The 22,846-nt window shown below is 38.8% G+C and overlaps 3 protein-coding genes across 8 annotated transcripts; all 3 read right to left on the bottom strand.

Annotated features, from left to right (window-relative positions):
* Window positions 1-416: 416 nt before the first annotated feature.
* LOC112275218 (uncharacterized) lies at window positions 417-5,794 on the bottom strand. 5 transcript variants are annotated; one of them, XM_024505379.3, is made up of 11 exons: window positions 5,532-5,728; window positions 5,239-5,293; window positions 3,917-4,457; window positions 3,544-3,750; window positions 3,062-3,280; window positions 2,787-2,853; window positions 2,304-2,612; window positions 2,053-2,147; window positions 1,646-1,843; window positions 1,213-1,349; window positions 417-967 (listed from the first exon to the last, which is right to left on the bottom strand). In XM_024505379.3, exons 3-11 carry the CDS (start codon window positions 4,406-4,408, stop codon window positions 712-714), a joined length of 1,980 nt encoding a protein of 659 aa, XP_024361147.1. In that variant the 5' UTR covers window positions 4,409-4,457; window positions 5,239-5,293; window positions 5,532-5,728; the 3' UTR covers window positions 417-711. The 5 variants fall into 5 exon arrangements, with proteins under 5 accessions (XP_024361147.1, XP_090102282.1, XP_024361150.1 ...); XM_090246156.1 differs by having other exon boundaries at window positions 5,090-5,293; XM_024505382.3 differs by lacking the exon at window positions 5,239-5,293 and having other exon boundaries at window positions 5,532-5,794.
* A 3,015-nt stretch (window positions 5,795-8,809) lies between these two features.
* Window positions 8,810-12,132, bottom strand: LOC112275088 (catalase isozyme C). 2 transcript variants are annotated; one of them, XM_024505089.3, is made up of 8 exons: window positions 12,044-12,132; window positions 11,785-11,846; window positions 10,965-11,399; window positions 10,573-10,755; window positions 10,165-10,434; window positions 9,657-9,920; window positions 9,390-9,479; window positions 8,810-9,189 (listed from the first exon to the last, which is right to left on the bottom strand). In XM_024505089.3, the coding sequence occupies exons 2-8, from the start codon at window positions 11,797-11,799 to the stop codon at window positions 8,968-8,970; spliced, it is 1,479 nt and encodes a 492-aa protein (XP_024360857.1). In that variant the 5' UTR covers window positions 11,800-11,846; window positions 12,044-12,132; the 3' UTR covers window positions 8,810-8,967. The 2 variants fall into 2 exon arrangements, with proteins under 2 accessions (XP_024360857.1, XP_024360858.1); XM_024505090.3 differs by having other exon boundaries at window positions 12,017-12,132.
* A 5,544-nt stretch (window positions 12,133-17,676) lies between these two features.
* LOC112275022 (protein disulfide isomerase-like 1-4) lies at window positions 17,677-21,845 on the bottom strand. The gene is made up of 10 exons (XM_024504945.3): window positions 21,304-21,845; window positions 20,309-20,598; window positions 19,983-20,182; window positions 19,802-19,888; window positions 19,449-19,523; window positions 19,199-19,267; window positions 18,973-19,053; window positions 18,602-18,736; window positions 18,417-18,473; window positions 17,677-18,298 (listed from the first exon to the last, which is right to left on the bottom strand). The coding sequence occupies exons 1-10, from the start codon at window positions 21,780-21,782 to the stop codon at window positions 18,053-18,055; spliced, it is 1,719 nt and encodes a 572-aa protein (XP_024360713.1). The 5' UTR covers window positions 21,783-21,845; the 3' UTR covers window positions 17,677-18,052.
* Window positions 21,846-22,846: the final 1,001 nt, after the last annotated feature.

Below are 22,846 nucleotides of genomic sequence, written 5' to 3' on the forward strand. Positions count from 1 at the left end.
CTCACTCAAAAAAGATTAATTATAACAATAGACATTGTAAAACTAACACAAACTGCACCATATAATACATATTTTTTGCATTTTTTCCTTATTTTAGTAGCTAAAAATTGTTTTTATTACTAATAGTAGTATTTCATTTTGAAAAGTTACAATTTAAAATATTATTTACAATAATCTGAGGAGACGTCTTTTTCTTTTGAATCCTTTATTGTATCTCCAATTATATGACTTCCATTTCTTTCGTGAGCAAATTAACATTCACTGTCACTGTTAAAATAGAAAACCTATAACACTAATTCTCCGTTATCTTCAAATTTAGTACTGCCTTTGTTATACAAATCTAAGTTAACAAATCTAAAACCTGGGTTGATGCAGCAACCCAAAACTAGAGCTAAAATGATAGAATCAGCTGTACATTGGCGTCCTCAAGTTCTCCATCCACAAAAACCTTCACAATCAGTAGATTACATAGATACATCTAACATCAATCTTTCAAGATCTTAACGCAAAAATCAAGCCGCCCGATGTTTTAAGAGAAGATCAACATAGGCAGCTATAGCAAACAGAACTCACTATGTAGTTCTAACAATTTGAGTCGGTGAAAATAAGAAATCAATTTCTTACATATAACTATAAAGCACAGAAGGTTCCTGCATGAGAATTCACAAAACCACAATGTTGCGCTTTCAATTTTGAAAACTGCTTCCTTCCTCAGTCTTGGCCGAGACCAAGTACGCTGAACTCCTCCAGAAGACTCTGATCATCTGAGGTCCCCTTAAATGAGAAGTGTGGAAATTCAAACTGATCAGCAGCTCCGACAGCGATTGCAAGGTAATACACTATTCTTCCCACCTTGTGTGTATTTGGAAGGACCTCCTCGGGTAATGCGGGGTAACATCGTGGTAGGAACTCAGGCTTGTGACGATACTTTAAATGGAGTGCAAAAACTCCCCGACAGAAGATGAATCTGCACAAATTTCCGTAACCCAAAGATAAGCTGATACTTAAGTACCAAAATAACATATAATCAACAAGAAATTCGTTAGTATAAGAGTCAAGTAAGGGAGGACCCCGTCGAACGTAATGTTCTACTCAATATAAAATCGTCGAGTGAGTTCTAGACAGAAACTGGCATTCCCTAAATCAAGTCAAAAAAAAAAAAAAAAAAAAAAAAAAAAAAACCGAGCTTTACGTGATTTATAACTGTGGTACCTGACTACAAGCTGACGAAGAAAAGGGTCATACAAAACACGAGCCCAGACGTGGCTGATGGATGTCGAAGATGCAAGAGCATTCCCCAAGTCTGCTAGTAGTTTTGATAAGAGCTTCTCTGTTTGTTGAAGTGTGCCCTGCATGATCATGAATTTAAATACCAAAGTATTATTACTAAGCAACAGACTAATGCCTACGTCACTTAAATGCTAAGAGGGTAAAGCAAGAACTTCAACAGAGAAAAGGGATTTGAATCCTTTTTGAATCAATCCCCATCCGTCACACAAGTCAAAGATTAATAAACATTAATTAAAAGATTCAAGAAACCATACCAAAAATCAAAAAGGAAAGTTAAAAGTTAACGAAAATCTAAAATATCACTATTATACGTAAAAACAGAAAAACTCAACAACAGTAGGCGGTGTCAATCTACCTTCGGCAATGTTGAAACTGAAATTCCATTCACTCGACAAAAGGCAAGTAATGGAGCAGTCAAGAAAAATGTGAACACGTTGCCACAGCTATTGGGGTATGACACAGAGGCTGGAACCCCCATGCCTTTATCGTCGGGCTGTAAACTGGGTGAAAGTAAAAGAACGGCTGGTTCACCTCTCTCGTTCCCGCTCAGAGTCTGCTACGTACAACTCCATGTTAGGTGTTTATTGCCACAATTGTAGAAGGCACTTATTATTCAGGGAGTAGAAGGATCGAACTTAAAATTTTAACTAATCGCTCTCGCTCTCCCTCTCTCTCTCTCTCTCTCTCTCTCTCTCTCTCTCTCTCTCATGGAAGAACACAGATTAAAAAAATACAAAAGCATTGATTGGGTAGTCACATTACCTCAAAGACGGCGCTGTTATCACTGTCAACCACAATGAAAAGAGGACGACGGGTGAATGGAAGAATGTCACTCGGATACAGGAAATTAGTCATACCTGAAAAAACGAAGAAACATTAGTCATCGAAATAGTGATCGTCATCGTAACTTTTCAGTAACAGTGCCAGTCCTAGCAAGTGTATAAAAGTTATCAATTAATTTTTCACCCAGCATGATTGGAAGAGAAAAAATTGAAAAGAAAAAGGTCCAGTACCGGGACTTTTTCTTGACCCAAGCCAAAGCCCAGGGGTACAGCTCTCAGATGACTCCAATGTTGACATCCGATCTCCATATGACCCTTTCCTGGGACTTTCTGCAGGAGTGCTAAATGCTGAGGTGTTGTTTTGATCAACATCCATCGTCCTACCATCAATACCAGGCCCCATATAAGATTGAATCTGATTAATAGTCATCTGGTTCAAGCTTAGAGTAGGAGTTAGAGAAACTATCTTGTTCCCGGCTGCCGCATCCATCATCAAGCTTGCTGAAGATGGATGAGAAGACATCGTCCGTGCTGACCTGCCTGCATCAAACAAGCATGACTGAACCCACTGGGGAGCTACAACCCAAGCCGCAAATAAACATATCACACTTCTAGTAAAGAACAGGAAACTTCGAACTTCGCATCATATGTCCGAGAAAGTATGATGTAACTCCTTCCAATGTACATATAAGTATTCAAGAACTTTTAAAGTACCTGACGCAGCGACATAAAGCAACACACAAGAATTAGCTGGCACCTCTTCACACACAGTAGCCAATACCTGGAAACAAGCAAATTTTAAGGCCAGCACCAATCTAAGTCGAAACCATAATTATCTTGAAACTACTAAAATTATTTGTCAATCATTTAACACCAAACAAGGTACAAATCACTTGTAATCCATTTAAAGAAAGATTGAGTCGAATAGTCAGAATTAGAATACTGCAAGGATCGCCAGGGGATGGGCACAAGAGTTGCTTCCCACTTACTAGAAGCAAATGTTGGACTGATGGCCGATACAATACATACTTATGGGGATTAGGTGGCAGGCTTGGATCAGGTATCTCCTCCACAACTCCAACATGCCCTGATGAACTCATCTTATTGCTGACTTCACCAACACGAGTCCGATATAAGGAACCACTCGGCTCCCACTCCAAAGCTTGCAGCATGCGGAATGTATCCAAACTTAGCTCACTAAATTTGACCTGAAAAGCACACATTTCAGAAGCATTAAAAATACAAATTTACACTCCAAAGTTACGCCTGAACATATAAGTCCATGCGAAGAGAGAGGCTTGGACTCAAAACCATGAATAAGTTGTAATGTGTGTCCAGATTTCTTTTTGGAATTGAGATATCACAGCTGAAATATTTCTAGGGAAAGTTTATATAACACGGTTCAACCTGTATTGGATGAAACTGGTTTAAAGCATGTGATAACATAATCGATCAAGTCAAGGCAACTAACTTCATTGTGATGGTAGCTAGCAAGAATAGCATCCTCCAGCCGCAGAGGTTTTGCGCCTTCAAGCCTATCAACCGCAGGAATTGATAAAGGGTGAGGATCCAGAAGCACGCTGTATCTCAAAGGCCTACTGATCTCACACGCAGCATCAGCTTTCATGAAGCGAATTATCTCTTGCACCACCACCTTCCACTCCTTCGCATCAATGCTCTGCACCCATAGTAAGTTCATACCAAGGTTTAACTTAAAAGAAACGCAGGGAACACTGGATAGATAAATCTGTTTTTCTATTTTCCTATTTTGTGAGGTGGGATTGCCGGCGGTGTTTATTAGAAAAGGAATTAGCAGGCCCTTTGGACACTTAGGCATTCAATACCTGATGTGAGCGGCTAAACTCTTCGACAAGGGTACGCAGTTGTCGCACTAGCAGCTGCACCATCTCCCGGCGGTTGAGAAGCAAACAAATAACAATAAACCTGGCACAGTACCTAAGCTGTTTGTTTGCCAACGGAGCATCCTTATCACTGTCTTTAAAATAATCCCGGGTCAATATGGCTTCATAGAAAATGAAAGACTCGGAGAGGAATTTGGCATCGCTTGTGCGAAGGTAATAATTGTAGTACAACTGCCCAATTCGAGATGCTATTTCCCCTATCTCCCACCGCTTCAAACCAACCTCCACCAATTGATGACGATGCTCTTGCTGAAATTTCCACAGCTTGGAGTAAACCTGGAAGGCCTTGTGGAAGTAGTAATCCCATCTGTTTCGACCGTAAGGTGGAAAATCGCGTAATCTGGCGAATTTGCTGTAAGCCTTGTCAACCAAGGCTCGGTATTCCTCACTGGGAGAGTGAACTAGAGGCCCCATTCCTTTCTTCTTCCTCTTCACCAGGAAAACTCATATCACTCTTTCGCTACTATTATGCCAACCAAAGCAACAACAGAGAGATCAATGCGAGACCATTTCATTTTCAATACGAAGTATGTGTGACGATCGATTAATTGGCCACCCTAAACTATAACAAATTACACTAAATCATGCCTAAGGGCTCAGAAAAGCACATAAAATGTCCCAAAAAAGCAGCAATTGAGCTGCTAGAAGTAGCCCAAACCCTAGCTTATTAAGTTCACAGATTGTTTCCTAGCCCGCCTTCTCTCTCTCTCTCTCTCTCTCTCTCTCTCTCTCGCTCTGGCACTCCCTCGGTAGATCACTCGCCCCACTCCGGATCACTCCAACTAAGCCAACCATAAACAACAGCAGGCATCTCTCAATGTGAAATGCATTCCCCAAATCGTCAACACAAAGAAAACAGACTTGTCCAGAAATGCAGAAGGAAAATCACATGGCATAACAAGATAAAATAAACATGGCGAATGTGCGATGAGTGTTGCAGTAGTAAGGTGGGTGTCTTAAATGGACATACACTTACATGAAAAGAAGAAACCAAAAAATCCAACCCACAGAAAGAAAATTGGGCCTTGAAGGCAGGATCATCAATAGTACTCAAGAACCCAAATAACCACAGCGAAACCAGTGAAATGGACCTACGAGTAACCAAGTTCTAGCGCAACGGAAACCTCAGTATGTCCTCTTCCTTCAAAACTTGCAACCCAACTCAAAATTCAAAACCACAAGCTTGCCAAAGCTGCTCCGCACGACGAAGTCTGAGCAGAGGAGGAAACGAAGAGTTGACGTACGAAAAGAGTGGAACGGGCGGAGCAGGAAGACGACAGCCTCCAGCTGGGATTTCTCCTAGAAATGCACGTAAGTTTCAGTCCAAGTCTACAACTTTTCACTCACATGAGAGTACACAGCAAAACGAGGAGTCGAAGATTATCCATCGATGGCTCTGAGCAGCTCAAAGCAGTACTAGCAACGAACAGAACACACACTCACACACACACTCTCTCTCACACACACACACACACACACTTCAGAGGGGAGAAATCCGGCTGACGAACTGCTGTCTGTTTAATCTTAGAACACTAACCTCACTCTCATTCTTTTCTATAAAACTCATCACCCGAGTATTTGGAGTGTGTATGTTTCTCCTTGTGCTGCTGCTGCAGAGATCACACTCCAGGTGGAGCAGAATATCTCCTGGAATCAAATCAAAACTCAACGAGAGCTGATGCGAGGCAATCTCAGTCCCACTCCACCCCCCAATGATGTGGATTGTTGCACATTGCAAGCAAATCACGCAAGGATTCCTCCATGGCCACCTCTTATGCCACCATATCCACTCCACAGAGTTGTATCATACATAAGGTAGACGACCCATTTCCGCTCACTTAATCATTTTCACATATCTGCAGTATGGGTATGAAAAATTAAAAGTTTTTTTTTTACCTTTTAGGGAAATAGAATTCAGGAGGTTTCCAGGTTTTTTCACATTGTTTTGCCCCAAAACAAAATTACAATGAATTTTTTAGCTGAAGATTCTGTTCGACATAAACTTGTTATATAGGTTAACCTGATTTTGACCAATGGTTGATTACAAAATCAAGAATGCTTGATTTAAGCAGAATTTTTTGAGTAAGCAGTATTAGAACTGATCAGTGATTCATGTCAAGTTGATCGGAAATAGACCACCCTATATGGCTAAAAATGGGGGGGTGGTTGGGAATGAGTTGTCTATCTTATTTATTTATTTACATTTATTTATTTATTGTTGCAATGTTGTTCACATTCTCTATCCATGGCATGCTTTTACGTGGTTATTTTGGAGGTATATCATAAATTAAGAAAATAAAAGTAAGAGATTTGGTTTTAAATACCTCATAAAATAAGATTAAGATGAGAAAAAAAGTATTTACAAAAATACCTTGGACACCATATTCCTTTCAAGAATAATATTTATAGGATCATCTCAACCTGGATGGATTTAATAGTATCTTCCATTAATCAAGTAAAGCATTATCTGACTTATTTTAATACTTATAAGGAAATATTTTATCCAAAAAAAAAAAAAAAAAAAAAAAAACCATTATAAACAAGTCATGATTGAAAAAAGTTTTTACTTTTTCTTTTTTCATCAAAATGTATCTGCCTACAAAAAAGAAATTAACTAATTAAAATTATTATTTATGTGTTGAGAGAGTTCTTTTAGGAAAAAGAAAAAGAAAATCATGAAAAGATGAAGAATTTGATACAAGAAAACTCTCAATTATATTTTAAAATTTTAAAGAGAATCATATAAGAACATTATCAATTATATAAAAAAACATTGTTCTTGTATTCTTCCCTCTAAAATTTTAAAATGTTTATTAAATCTATCTATAACATAGTGTAAGATGTTTTATATCTCTACTAAAAACCATAATGTTTTTTCATAACTTAAAATTAAAATTTTCTGTAATGTATATTCCTATAAATTATTGTAAAACTCATCCTATTAGATCTTGAAACAATCATAAAAAGACTTATTCTAAAATTTATATTACAATTTTCTGCTAAAAGTTTTTTAAAAAGAAGATCCATAAACTTGGTAGATCAACAAAAATATTAAATTCTTTTTGTTGTAATAAATATTTACCAAAATTATATAAAGCATAAAAAAAATTACCAAACATGCATAAATCAAGGCTCTTTTAATAGTAGAACTTGCCCAAAGGAACCCTTACAAATTATCATAATTGTAAAGAGGAAAGTCATTCTTTTTACAATGTACATTCAAGAAGTAAAAAGAAAAGCCAAAATTCACTTCAATAAGGGAGAAGACAAGAAAAATATTTGTTTTGAAGCGTGCAAGAGTATATATTTGTTTGCTACATAAAAATTCTTCAGATGAAGGAAAAACTCATGTATTGTAGTTTGTTGCAAAACCTAAAGCTAGTAGATAAAGAAGAAGAAAAACATTACCAGTGAAACATGTGCAAAATTGTCCACAACAACCTTAAACTATTGGATAATACCAGATTGGACCGAAGAGTTCTGAAATTTGTTCAAAAGAGGTTGACAATTTGTATTCTTATTGTAAAATCCTAACCACGCCTGACATAAATCGCATCAGATATCTTTGTGTCGAAAATATATAGAAATTTGTAAATATGCTAAGTAATTCTGCGGAACCTACATATTCCTCGTTGACTATTCTGAAGTTGAGATCTGACCCAGTAAATTTTACACAACGATGTAATTTAGTGTGCTGGAAACCCTTTCGCATGGTCTGATATACTCCGTCCACTGCCTACTGCTTGAATTAGAAAGCTAGATAAACTTGATAAACTGATACTGGTCATGCAGACTATGGAAGAAAATGGAACAGCAAGCTACTTTTTTTATACTTGAAGCTGATGATGAATTTCAGCACATTCGTTCTGTATCTTTAGATGCAATTGTCAACTGTACATTGAGATTACATTAAAATCTGGGTTTTAGCAGACCGATCCAGCCATTGACTTGTTCTTCTGCCAAGGCCTCCTGGAATCCCGTTCAAGTTTCGTAGAGTTCAGCAAAGGGTTCAGCTTGCCCATGAGTAACGTCTCAATCTAGGGGAACAATTTTCGACCCCGCTTCATGGACTTCCTCTGACAGTGACAACCATGATGCGTACAATCGAAAACAGTATTAACTTATGATAAATGATGTGCAACTTCTCACTGTGATAAGGTTGACTTTGCAGTTGAGCATTAGATATACGGATATTTAGCGAAGTGTAGATGTAGAATCGAATAAATTTAGTATGTTATCTTTACACCAGTCGAACGTGAGGAGTTTAGACTTTAAACGTAACCAGGATATCGAGCAGGAGATTACTTCATCATTAGTAAGCTTTTGTCATATCTAGTTCTATGAGACTGGAGAGGTATGTGCGTTATAGTGTAGATAAACACAAAGGGAAACTCCAACTGCTTTCTGCTGTATATCGTTAGTTCCATTGTCACCAAATTTAATAGAACAGTTCTTTAGATGTTTATTTTGTTGTGAAATAAGGTACTACGCCTGATATTAGTAATAAACAAGGCAAAAATAGTCCCCTGCACAGTTTAAGGTTTTGTGGTTGAAGATTCTACTGATTCAAATAATGAAATCATATGTTCAGTTTAGAGATAAGAGTTAGCATATTTTTATCTAAAATCCAAAATAAGGTAAACATCAGCTGGTTTTCAACCGCAAATGATTTCAAATTCTCTAACTTGGACATGTGTAAATCAAAAAATTGCGAAGAATGTCCTATACGACGACTTTTTGAAGCATACATACTCAAAGACAACAATGATCAAGACGCTCAAGTTCAAAGCCAAGTACAACTAACTTTCATGAGGGTTTCTGGTCCAAAAGTACAAGATAATTATTCACGTTAAAATCCTGTTAATACAAGCTTTGGTTTCAATAGCTCGGAGACACCAAGTCTTGCAAATTCCGGTCACTCATATCCAAGCTAGTAGACATACTTAAAATATGATTTAAAATAAACAGATGGTCTACATAGACGCCTTCATACTGAACTGTGAGGCAATTCTCTGACCCAAAGTCCTATCGCACTGCATCCAGTACGAGAACCACACACTACGGACTTCCTGAGTCACCCTGGGGTCTGACAGGAGCTCAACAATACGCTTAATAAATCGGTCTTGACGAGCAGGGTCAAAGGACCGGAACCTCTCTCCAGCTTGTTGGAAGTTGTTTTCCTTGGGAATAACGGCCTGCCACAATCATACATTGTTGAGTCAGTGAATTGTTATCAATCACTTAAAATTCTTGAGTTTCTCAAGCTATCAATCTATCAACACGCAAAGATTGTGCTCAGTCCATATGTATTAAATAACACCTAAATTATTCACGCTCAGTTTTCTTTCTTGGTATACCTATATATTTAACGATAAGAGATGGGCAGGAAAATTACCTTCTCTCTCACTCCTGCAAGTCTTGACTGAGAAATTGGGACTCGTTCCGAATGACGAACGGGATCAAATCGAGAAGGAAAGTAGTTCACCTATACATTTGAACATATTCACAACGTCAGCATTCGAAGTGCAACTGTAGTATTTGAAATTTAGATGAATACTGATACATATATCAAAGCACTTCTGAGTACCCTAGCAACCGCTAGAATCTAAGGTAAAACATTAGACATATTAGAACATACAAAGAGGGATAATCAGACTTTCACCTCCTCGTCACGATGCATGAAGTTCATGAATCCTTCATGGTGATTGTTGTGATGAGCGCACTTCGGAGCATTGACGGGTAACATAAGATAGTTAGGGCCCAAACGGTGACGTTGGGTGTCTGAGTATGAGAAAATACGTGTTTGGAACATCTTGTCATCACTGTAGTAGATACCAGGAACAATGACACCAGGGCAGAAAGCCAGCTGCTCATTCTCGGCAAAGAAGTTATCAATGTTCCTGTTCAGGACCATCCTTCCTACAGGCTGCACACAGAAAAGTACAATCCTCAATTGAGGAGTAACATTACTCCACAAAAACACCACCAGCTAGGATAGTCGATGAAATAAATTGTAAATAAAGTAGTCTCCACGGATTTTTATACTAAAGGAACTTCTCTCGACTCAGATGTAAAGCCAGTTTCAAATGATTCATGATCGTTGAGAGTGTAAATATTCACATAGAACCCTCAGTTCATAAATTCTATATAACCCAAACAATTATGCATACCTGAAGAGGGAACCTATCCTCAGGCCAGATCTTGGTGTCATCGAGAGGATCAAACTCAAACTTGTTCTCGTCAGCTGGGTTCATTGTCTGAATCATCAGCTTCCACTCGGGGAAGTTGCCAGCAGCAATTGAGTCATACAGGTCCTGAGTAGCGTGACTGTGGTTAGCACCACCGACTAGCACAGCCTCATCGTCCAACAGATTCTTCACACCGCATGTAGGCTTCCAGTGAAACTTGACATAGGTTTCTTTTCCAGCCTTGTTAATCAACTGCACGTTGAAACATCATTGTGAGCACGGTTGCACCAAGAACAGTATTAAATCTTCAAGGGTAAACTCAGCATCTGCACGCGCAAAAACTCTGTTATGACCGACGCAGCTGGAACCAATTATTATATCCAGACGTACCTTGAAAGTATGTACACCGAAACCTTCCATGTGACGGTAGTCGGCAGGAATACCAATGTCATCAAACAGAAAAGTAAACATATTGCAGGATTCGGGAACGTGCGAGAAAAAGTCCATTATTCGCCATGCCTCCTGGATGTGACTCTTTGGGTTTGGCTTCAAGGCGTGGATCATGTCAGGGAACTGCACACAATTGATATCAATATTTAGTGATCCGAAATGATCCAGTAGCATCATCATATCACCCTAAGTTATGCTTGTCACTTCTTCTATCGTATGAAACTGCTATTTTCTTCATCGCAAATATCTGACCAGAAGGATTCTGTAAATATTACAGCTAACTTGTGCAAACTCATGTACCACAAGGCACGTAGAATAAGCGTAGAAGATACCTTAATACCGTCTCGGATGAAGAAGACTGGAATATTATTGCCAACCATGTCAAAGTTACCCTCCCGAGTGTAAAATTTGACGGCAAACCCACGTGGGTCGCGGATGGCCTCAGGGCTACCTCTTTCGTGAATCACAGTGGAGAAGCGAACAATCACCGGGGTCTGCACACCTGGGGCCCTCAAGAAATCAGCACATGTCAGATGCGAGATATCGTGTGTAACCTCGAAGAAACCCTTGGCGCTCGCACCTCGGGCATGTACCACACGTTCTGGGATACGCTCTCTATCAAATTGGGCCAACTTCTCCACCAAGTGATAGTCCTCCAAAAGCACGGGTCCTCTTGGGCCAACTGTCAAGGAGTTATTGTTGTTCCATACTGGTGATCCCTGGTTTGTAGTCCAGAAAGGTGTGTTGTATTGGCTCGATGGTCGATACTGCAAATTAACCATTCCAGAAAGGAGAAATTAGGTGAGCGATCAGTTGCCTGGCATGTCGCAGGCATAAAAATCCTGTTTGAGGACAGAATCTACATTCCTTAAACCAACGAAGAAGAATATGCACGACACGTACATTCATTCTACAATCTTGAAAACCCAACATCAGGGTTGAAAACTACGGTAATACTCAACACAATTAAAAAAATTGACAAACCAACAGAGGACGCTCCGACTCTTCGAATCGAATCCCAAAGCTTTTAACGAAACTCGCAGAGAAACTACGATCACTTCATAGAAAATCAATAATGCCATACCGCAGTCTGAAGAACCGCTCAAAGACCAAGATGCGTCAAGAACATCGCGAAAGTGAGGAAACACCTACCTTGTAAGGATCCATGGCAACAGAAACGCTTCTTCACACGCCGCCCTCGGCTGGTCCTCCTCCTGCAGGACCCACACCGCACCAATCAAAAACAGCTCTCAACACACTCAATCCCACAACCCAATTCCGCTCATAACATTCCAATCACCGTTTCTACATCGGACTTCCACCAAAACCACGCAAGATGTCTCCACAAGACCAAAAACCCATCAAAATCCCACTCTTCAATTACCTCAGGTGGGCGTCACAAGTCACTTACACGACAATTGCACACTCCTCGGCCGATTGAAAACTACTACTGTCCACGAATCGGAGAGGCCTCAATATGGGACTGTCTCACGGGACTGTTGCAGAAGTGTGCCTTGCACTGCACCACATACCCCTTTCAAGGCTGAGAACTCCCCGAGATTTCCAGAAAAAGGTGGAAAAGATGTGGAGGAATCGGAAAGACTCATCGACTGCGGTCTCCCATTTGGCGCCAGGCCTGGCCACGTCGGCGCGAGCAACCTGATCGGCGATTGAGCGTCGACCGCAAATTCTGAGGACAATGGCTGCTCTCGAGGTTTCATCCCCCCCCCCCCCACCTCAAAATCTTGCAACCGGCTCCGCTTCCGTCCCGTTCACACGGTACGTTGCCCTCCACCGCCTTCTCCCCAGATTCGATCCCAAGACCATTTGCAATGTTGTCGACGATTTTCGTTCACTTTCGTCTTTATCCGCTTTCCGCCCGTTTCATTGGCACAAATATCCTCACCGCTTCCACCCAATGACTGTCAGTACGATAATAAAAAAAAAAGTGAGTGACTAAGAATTGACGACGTTAGGGGGGCTATCCAACACTTGTCTATTTTTGGAATAAAAAGAAAAAGAAATGTATGTACGAAAAAATCAATGATGTATTTTTAGTAAATTACAATTTATTGTAATTGTCAACAATAGCAAAGGCGAACAAATAGTTCTAAACAATAAGAGATTGGTGTCTATATATATATGTATATATATATATATATATATATATATGTCATACAGTGTAATATTGTATTGTTGCCATTGAAATTGAATTCGTTGTTTAATCCTCCAGTGATTGTCATGAACAATTACACCACAACAAGTCTCATCGTGAAACATACGTTGTCCATCACAAAGGGGGTTGTTGTTACATCCATTCCAACAACTTGTCTCAACAAACGAGAAATCCAATCCTCATCCACTTTCATTCTGATAGCATCCCAAATAGGAACATTTAACCAACCTGAGATCATCCATCCATAAGGAGCCCAGTGAATGAAATCCTCAGTCAGCCTATCCGCTGCCGAGGAAGAGCTAAGTCAGCAAGTCAGCTGGCACCGCCTGAGCCAGTTACTGCCATTGAAGTAGGGTGCCGTCAATTCAGGCCATTGGGGGTTGAACGCAGCGTCCGTTTGGGTGTCTCTGTCTTGGTTTACCGGTTCCCTAAGTGCCACTTCCTGGTCGTGGATTAGTGGATAAAAAAGATGGGATATACGTGGACAAATAAATACAGTCTGAGATTCAGAGAGAAAAAGAAAGTAGGAAACGAAAAGAAAGGGGGGCTAAAGTGGCAGTAAAACCCACTGAATGCTGCCGAATGCTGCGACATGGGGGAGGTAAAATTGGGTGCCTCCAAATATAGTGGGCTCAATCCAAGTGTGGCGGCGCACGTGTGGTGGGTTGTGATGATGCCATGATGGATTGTGATGAACCTGTACATGACCCTCTGCTCATAACAAATTGTGTGTGTGTATATATACATATATACATGAATTAGTGTGTTTGTCATTTATTAATAATTTGTAGTATATAATATATATGAAACTGTAGCATTACTTGTGAGGACTGGTGCTTGAGACTGATGGCTTTGCTATCAAGAATGCAAAGACAACTCTTCATTTGATGAGCTTGGACTTGCTTGAGAAAACTTGTTATGTTGATCAACATCTTTTTTCCAATTCTATGGAAGACTAATGAGCAAATTATATAGTTTCCTTACAGTAACCATATGATGTGATGTGTATTGTATGGCATGCAAAGTTTTTACTTTTTGAGCATTGTTGTAATGTTTGTTGGAATTGATTGAAATTTTGAATGGTATCTTCTACAAAATTAAAAACAAGTGTTTTTACATTATATACATACATAATCCCACTACACAATTTTTAATTTTTAAAAAATAATAATAATAATCAGAAGATAGATTTGTGCTCAGCATATGGATGAACAGCTTCTATGCTGAAATGTGCTGAAATGTATCTTCAGAGATTGTAAGGCCCTGAATACCATTAGTGGTATTGGAGGAGTGTGGAAATTGAGACATTATGTATTTGAATCTTGTGTGATGACTGATTCCAGTCGAGGTGGTGTTGGCGCATATTAGGCAAAGAGCGGTGTTATGTTGTTTGAGCTTGTTGTATTCCCTGTTGCTCTCAATTGTGAATTTGGTTGTTGTTGTTGTGTAGTGTTTTGTGGAAATTGAGAGGTTGTTTGTATGTCTCCTTTAGTGTTGTCCTTGTATAGGGCTCCCTTCCTAGTCTTTTGGTCTTGGATTACACTAATGTGAGCAAGTTTGTGAGTTCTTATCTTTGGTGGTGCCTACCATGTTTTGATATTGCAGTCTTGGGGCCGAGCCTTTAAATGTTGGTCTTTCTTGCTTCTATAAGTTGTTGTGGCTGTGTGTCCTTGGTTTACATTTTCATTGGAAGTGGCTAAATCCTCTACATTTGGGATATTAGTAAGGGTGTCCTAGGGCTAAGATTTTGTGAAGTTGAGGTGTGTCTAGTATAAGGCCATGAAGGTTTGTCTTTTCAAGAATTTTAGTGACATCTTTGATTATAATCTTGATTCTTGGTCTTGCAGTTTTGTTGGCACAAGAAAAAACTTCTTCTATAAAATTGACCTCTTCAATGAGAAAGGCAAGAATCTATAATCAACTCATGTGTCATAGGTACTGGTTTAAGCCAAGGAACTAGATTCATATCAAATAAGCTAGGAACTTGGAAGTATCTTTATTTTTTAGCATAAAAGAATGGATTTTAAGATATGAAGGATATTTTTTTATCTTTGGATTTCAAAACTGAGTATATAGCATAGTACATGCGCTTCAATGACAAGAATGCCATCTCAAAAAAACCATTGCATACAAGTAAGGATATTTGCATGGAACAATAGAAAGTGGCACATATTCATTTCTTTAATGCTGGTTGTTTCAGGCCTTTGTCCAAGATGTGGCCAATGGCATTTAGTTGAATGACTTGGATGTGGATAGTATCAATTACATTGTGCTCCTTAGGTGAGAAAACCACATGTAGAATGTCACATTTATAATTTGAACGTATTGCATTGTTCCCTGCCTCAAGGCTGAGTGTCAAGGTGCATGGGCACCTGGCTGGTAGTATTAGTTGCTTGATCATAAGGATTAGAAAATCACACTCGCATCTTTGTTTGATTATTAGGAATAAACATTGTGGATATGCAATGTCTCTACACTAAAAATATAGTGTTGATACTTGTTGCCAATAGATCTCAGAGTCTTGGAGATGTGAATGTCATTTACCAAAAGTAGCCATTGTTATTGGATTAGCTAAGTGCTAGTCCTAAAAACTTAGATTTCATTACCAACTGTGGAATATGATGGGGTAAGTATGAAGATGGTGTGCTGCTAGAGTTCTTGGAATAAAATGGGTACACTTGTTCAAAAACCAGCCATCATGATTGTTAATGCTCCCACTCTATTTGTTCTACCAAGTTTGAACAACTTCTATGCTATTAATCTCAAAAAAGAAAATCAAAGATATTATAAATTTATAAGATAGATTTATACAGGTATTAAACCAAATCAAGTATTTGGATTGTAAAGAAGTAGAACCAATAAATTTTAAAACTTAATCTATAATATAGATTACAAGATAACTCAAATACCATTATAAATTACTTTTGTATGTGAATTCAAACATATGAATGTCTGTTATAAAATAAGAATTTTAACCAGATCTTTAAAGATGAAAAATTAGCAGAAAGTAAAATAATTAGTTTGAGATGTTGATTATATATATATATATATATATATATATATATACATGCTTATATGCCAAGTAAATACATTGAATCTTGTTTTTGGAATGAAATTTTAAAAATCCAAATTCTTATAAGTTATTTTTTTTTTTTCCAAAAAAATTATAATGTCTTTGTATTAGTGTTTGAATATTAGAAAAAAAATCAATTAAATTATGGCTAATTTATTGTTGATATATATATACATATATATATACATATATATATATATCAAAATTTTAATTTTTTTTGAATATATATATTAGAAGAAAAAAATTACAAATCTTTTTGCTTAAAATTTGTATATCTTATGGCCAATTTCTTCTAATTTAAGATATTTTCTATTTATCTTATTATAGTTAATATAGAACTAAGCTTTCTACTAATAAAATATATAAAAATATATTATTAGAAATTAGTGAATTTAAGCTTGATAAATCAAAATAGAGCAAAGTAAAGTTTATTTCTTCTCCTATTAAAGATGTGTGGCCAATTTTTGAAGCAAATGATATTGTTTGGAGTGCAATACCTCCAACAAGAAACCAATTAGACTTCAGCATTTTTTGTTTCATTGGTAGTCCATTAAGTAAAAATTGCCTTTGACATGAGACATGGTAGGCATAACACAACCAATATAGCCAACAAAGACACATTCACTATCATCTTGTACAAAATGATGGTTTAGATTCACATTGTTTTGCTATAAGTGAATAGAAACAAATGCTCTCATTACAATAACTTTAATAATCATTTCTTTGCCACTAAACAATATGGTTTGAACAATTATTTTGATGACTTCTTTTATGATTGTTATGCAATGCTTTCTACCATTAATAACACCATATTCAAAATAAACATCTATTACACTTTAAAAAAAGAATGTTAAGAAAACACTAGAAGATTCTTCTTTTTGTTGTCAAGCATTGTTGTACTCTTGGAACTTCATAAGATGTTGCAATGTCATGTGCTTAAAGATGTTATTTGAGCAAAATGACTTCGACTAATGTTGAGAATTGGTTTTTTTCTTTTGTTTCTCTACTTGCCATCCATCAATTCCTTTTCTTTCTTGACCAAAAGATTTGCAAAAAAAAAAAAAAAAAAAAAAAAACTTAATTATACAATTGAAGTGACCTCATTTTGAGAAGTGATTCAAAGGTCAAACAACTTCAAATGCAAATTTTGATTAAAGTAGATTTACTTAGGACCTATTGATCACAATTCTAGTTCAATAGCACAAAAAAATTCAAAAAATACTTATACAACTAGTAGGCATAGTTTTTGCAGGGATTGTTAGTTAAAAAATTATTCTAGCAATGTCTGACATTTTTTTTTGATTATTTAAGAACTAATATCTTATGCAAATTTGAAATCTTTGTATTGGTTTCATAGACATTTATTGTATGATAATTGTAAATTTTCAAAAACAATTACTCACTAGTAATATTGAAGTATTATATTAGATGCATAGTTGCAAAATATTAAAACCAAGTGTGACCTGCCATCAAACCCTGACTGTGACATTCTGAAGTTGAGTATTTGTTTTTAGATAAATTATATTACAGGTTGTTATGCGTAATTTATTTATTTATATGATAATAATATTGATTGAAGGACGAAAGGTACAACTGGACTTTCTTTAACTCATATGCATCATCTCAAACAACTGATAATTTAAACGTCTTGCTATTATTCAACTTTTGAAGTATACGAGCTTTTCACAATGTATTACAGATTTAAGTGCTTTTCAACATGTTTGAAAAAAAAATACTCCATGATAATGTCAATATCAATCAAGGTACTTCATATTTCACCCAGACTCTTCTTCAATTCTGCAGAGGAAGATTTTAATAACCTTTCAGATTGTAGAGCAAAACCCACTCCTAACAAAACGAACAATCAGCAAGTCATCACAACAATGCTTCAGAGTAAACTCCTAAATCAGCTCTCCCATGTAAATTTTGTACTTTCGAAGAATGAGAAGACTCGATCCGAAGTGAGCAGAGCAGGACTCGAAAACTGCCTTTCGTGAACTGATCTCAGGTGGGTACAACCGTTTCACTGTGGAAAACTGAGCATCCAGATGTAAAAAACTATCTGACAGCTCTAAGATGTAAGGCCACGGGTTACCTCCTTTGAAGTTCTCAAACTAACACCTCTTAGAGACTTTATGGCTAAAGGATATGTCCTGCAGTGGACAAAGTTTCTACAGCTCGTCCTTCAAGTCAACATCTTCAACTGGAGTTACTTGTTCTTCGACTTCTTGTTCAGCTTCTTCGTCGACTTCAGGGTAGCCCTCTTCAGCTTCCCCTGAGTAGTCGATGTCAGGCTCCTGCTCCTGCTCCTGCTCGGTCTCGGGCTCTGGGACATCAGGCGCTTCAAATTTGTGTGTGACATGATCCTTCAGGTATTTGACGATACCGGCTGCTGTCCTTTCCGTGTCAAGAGGAGTCTGAGAATAACAAGGGCTCGTTTCAGTCAAGATATCAGAAATTACTCTAATTCGATTTAGGTGCATGCGAGCTAGACTTGTCGTTGAAAAGGTTCAGCAAGTAGTACGAGACACTTACAGGCTCAACGCTCTTGTCTCCTGCTGGGAAGAAGAGAATGGTAGGATACCCTTCAATCTGCGAATGGTACACCAGACAGAACGTGTTAAGAGAGCACGAACGATTTTAAAGCAATTTGCAATTTAGGAGAAGATCGGGGTGGGTTTCAATTGCTAAGCAAGAAACCCGTAAGTAGGAATATTAACCTTGAGACGTTCGTGCTCGTTTTTGGTGCCATCCATCTTTGCAATCACGATCGAGCTGATGTTTTTCAAAACCTCTCCCAGCTTGTTGTATTCTGGCTCCAAAGCTTGGCAGTGACCACACCAAGGGGCATAGACCTAAGCAGGAGAAAAATTCACTTGAATAAGACAGCATATCTTCGAATCAATTAAAAGTGCACAACATTCTACCATTTAAAAACTAAAAGTGAGTTGTAACGAATAATGCTCGTGCACAATTGATAAACAATGAAGCAATACAAAACACATTCATTAAAAAATATCACAATGAACTGTAGACATCCGACAAGTAAATCACAAAATGAAAAGATAATCGCTTCATGCTAAGCTTGTACCTCAAGAACGACATCCTTGGATTCATCCAAGACAATCTCGTCGAAGGTTGAAGATACAACAATCTTCACTGGTCCATCGTTCTGAGAACGCGAATTGAGCAACCATTAGTTTTGCCCAATATTTAGTGCAAAGATACGATGGCGGCGAAATCTTCCCGTTCCAAACAAACAGTTGATTCTTAGAATAAAGAGCACATTATGCAGCTTTCAGAAACGTTAAACGTACCTCCTTTGGAGGGCTCTGTGATTTGCGAAACGGGGTCAGTTCTCCAGCCAAAAACTTCTCCGAAAATTGCTGCAACGATAAATGAAAAATCTCGTTATATTCAGCCTTGTGCTGACGATGAAACCATAAACAAATCAACAAATACAGACTGGATTTTCCATACCAAGCATACCGGTGAACTATTTGAAATTAGACAATTCAGGAAATGTTCTGTGGCATGGACATCACAACCGTTCTGTTATAATTTTACCTTGAGTGAGTCAACACTGAAGTCACCATCGTGCAGGTACTTGCCGCTGGTCTCCTCAGCTACAAATCCCAATAGCTGCATTAAAATAAGAGACACACGGGCACCACTGTTATCGGAGCTCACACAGGAATCGCATTACTCGGATATCTAGAGAAATTAAAAGATGATGATTAACCAGGATATTGAGAAAAATAAAATAAAAATTAAACACTGTCAGCATGAAATGGAGGGTCTCAAAAACAACCACCAGGCGTGTCATGCGAATTATCGAAACCAGAAGCCAACCCAAGGGTGAACTATCGAAGTACTTGAGCAAATACATAATGCAACGTCGAGGTGCTTGAGGAAAGTACCCTTGTCTTCTCGCTGTCAAGTGCGAAGAAGTCCAGAACGGGAGTGGCCACCTCCTCATCAGCGAGGTCCACGAGAACAAAGGTAATCTGCAGCCACCAGTAGCATCAGCGATGTTAAGAACGGCAATTGGGGTTACCGAATATGTATACACAGTTAATGAGAAGTCGTGGCACATCATACCTTCTTCTTGAAAGACTTGGCTGCCTCTTCATAATCAGCACGGATCTTCTGATATTCCTCAGGATTCGCAAACAGAAGCAACTGTCTCGTCACATCAGACTCGAATATAATCTCGGCTGTGTCACGAGTAAACACAATAACGAGAGGGAGCTTGTTCTCCGAGACAAAGTCGCCAATAGCCTTTCTTTCAAAATCTCCACCTGCTCATACACCAATTCGAGAAAAAAAAAACTTAGATCTTCAAGTGTATCACCGCACGTTATCAAACTCGCTCATAAGCAGTATATGTCAAAGCTCAGAGATCCTCAGGATATATTTTTACGTACCGAAAGTCGCAACCTTCTCGTTCTGCTTCTTCAACAAGACGAGAGCAGGAGCCTTTTTGTCAAGTCCGAACTTTTTCGCAGTTTGTTCATCAGCTGTCATGTGGAATTCAACTCCATCTTCCAATCTTGCTGCTGCAATTAGTTCGTCAGCGTCAGCACCCTCAACACTTTCAAGGTAGGCAACGACAATGGGAGCCTGGCTTTCAAGGACATCATCAGCGTCAGCTGCTGACTTGACAATGTTGACAGCAGGTCCCATTCTCTTTTTCACCCAGTTGACGATATCATCGCTGCATTCGTCACATTGTGATAGGTGTTAACTATTGAGCGAAATGATAAAATTTATGAACTTTAATAGTCAAACATCGAACGAAAATTGCTGTGTGGGTAGCCGAAAATAGATAAATTGAGGAGAATCTTATGTCGGTCTATATCATTATGATTAGTATTCACTGACGGGTGGAAAACATCTAGGGAAGGTGACGAAAAGCACAAATGTCTATCGGAATCTGCTACAACGTGGATCACACATGACACTACATTTTTTTCATCACTTTAGATATACGGTTCTGACAATCAACGCGATTTAAGTTACCAGTTACACACTTTGAACCAGCATAGTTCCCGAAAGATTAGATTGAACTTTGATACATGATTGGCAACTATCATTCCTACTGAGTGGATGTCGGAAATTGAGCTAGAATTGGCCCAGTTAAGAATAGGATTAGAAGAAGTTGGCACAACCGAGACACAAAAAACTTCCTTACTCTCCTTTGGCTGCATAGACATGTACAACGATAGTTTCAATTCCACAAAAAAGCACATATTGTACAAGGAGAAGAGGTGTCTCAAAACCAAACAAATTGGAATCTCAGCCAAGCACATCAAGCAACATATTGGGACAACAGTTCGGACAGCCGTTCTGATAGAAGTGGAAATTTCGGATATCCAAACAAGCTCCTAGCAGATCCGGATGGTGGGAAACAAAAGCAAACCTGTTTCGTCCGCCATTGTAAGGTCTCTTCTCGCCATCGACGAAGAAAAACATGGTTGGGTATCCCTCAACACCATACTCCTGAGCCAGATCGCTATGCTCAGTAGCATCAACCTTAGCGAGCTTCGCGCCGGAATCCTTCAACGCGGTGGCGGCTTTAGCATACTCCGGTGCCAGGGATTTACAATGCCCGCACCAGGGAGCGTAAAACTCCGCCAAGACATACTTGTTACTCTTCACAAAATCGGCGAAATCCTTGGCACCGAGTACGACCACATCCTTCTCATCCACACTCTCGTCGGCGTCAGCGTCATCGTCTTCGCCATCGCCTCCCTCTTCCCCCGAGACTAACCCCTCCAACTCTGAAGCCCCGACCTCTTCATCGGCGTTCGACGCATTAGCCACCAAGTGCCCCATGGATCCCAGCAGCACTAAGGTGCCCAGAAGGGCGAGCAGCACGATGCGGCTCATCCTGGCCATTGCGTGCGATCGACCACACACTCCAATAGATAGATCGATCCCCGTCGAGCAGATCCCACAGCCACTCTGCGAAGTGAGAGAGTCTGGTGACTCAGTTCCATGTTTTCACTGCCCCTTTCTCCCTGGGGCATGGACCCCACCAAGCGACGTACGTGCGCTCGGGCACCGATGACCGTCGTCGCGAAGTGTGGGTTGGTGCGTCCTCCCCCAGTTCAGCCAGCACGTGGTGACCCATCCCCACTTTCATCCATTTGCGGAAATCGGTACCCGTCCTCCTCGCAGCCATTGCGAAGCCGACAAATGGGACATCTGACGTCTTCTCATTCAGATCGGCGTCGACCCCCGACAGGTTTGCAAGCTGGCGTCGATGTGGATTATCATCCATCCACGAGATTCTCGTGGGGCGAGTATTGTGTCCGGGTATAATTAGGCTCGGGTCAGGGTTCACCTGGGTTTCTGCTACTCGTTACACGCCCTAATCCAGCTGGCACGACATCCAACAACCCCAGCAGAAGGACGAAGAAGAAGAAGATTCTCTTTAATTAATTAATTAATGAAGCACGTTGTGGTGTGGAGTTGCACGTGGTGTGGAGGGCTCGGCAATGGCTTTTGAATCTGGAGTTGGTCGAATTGATCGTAATGCCTCACTCTACATACAAAAAACATGAAGCAAAATTGAAATTATACCATCTAGCTTTAGAAACAGCTCAAATGTATATAAATTCACAAAGTAAGTATATTTAAGTGTATGTGTGTATGTATGTGTTTGCATGTCCATGAATTTGATTGCTAACATTAAATTATCATGAGAAATTTATTTTTAATAATATTTTATTACATCTATTTCCATATATATATATATAGAGAGAGAGAGAGCGAGAGAGAGAGAGAGAGAGAGAGAGAGAGATAGAGAGATTTAAATCAACTCAAGTTTAAATTGTATCTATATCTATTGTTAGATTTAATGTTGTTTTAGCTCTTTTTATTATAAATTTTGTATGATGTTATTATACTTAATTATTATAATAATTAATCATTGAAAGAAAATAAAAAAATGATCTTAA

This window comes from Physcomitrium patens, chromosome 22 (assembly GCF_059467195.1).
Source record: "Physcomitrium patens ecotype Gransden chromosome 22, ASM5946719v1, whole genome shotgun sequence".
NCBI lineage: Eukaryota > Viridiplantae > Streptophyta > Bryopsida > Funariales > Funariaceae > Physcomitrium > Physcomitrium patens.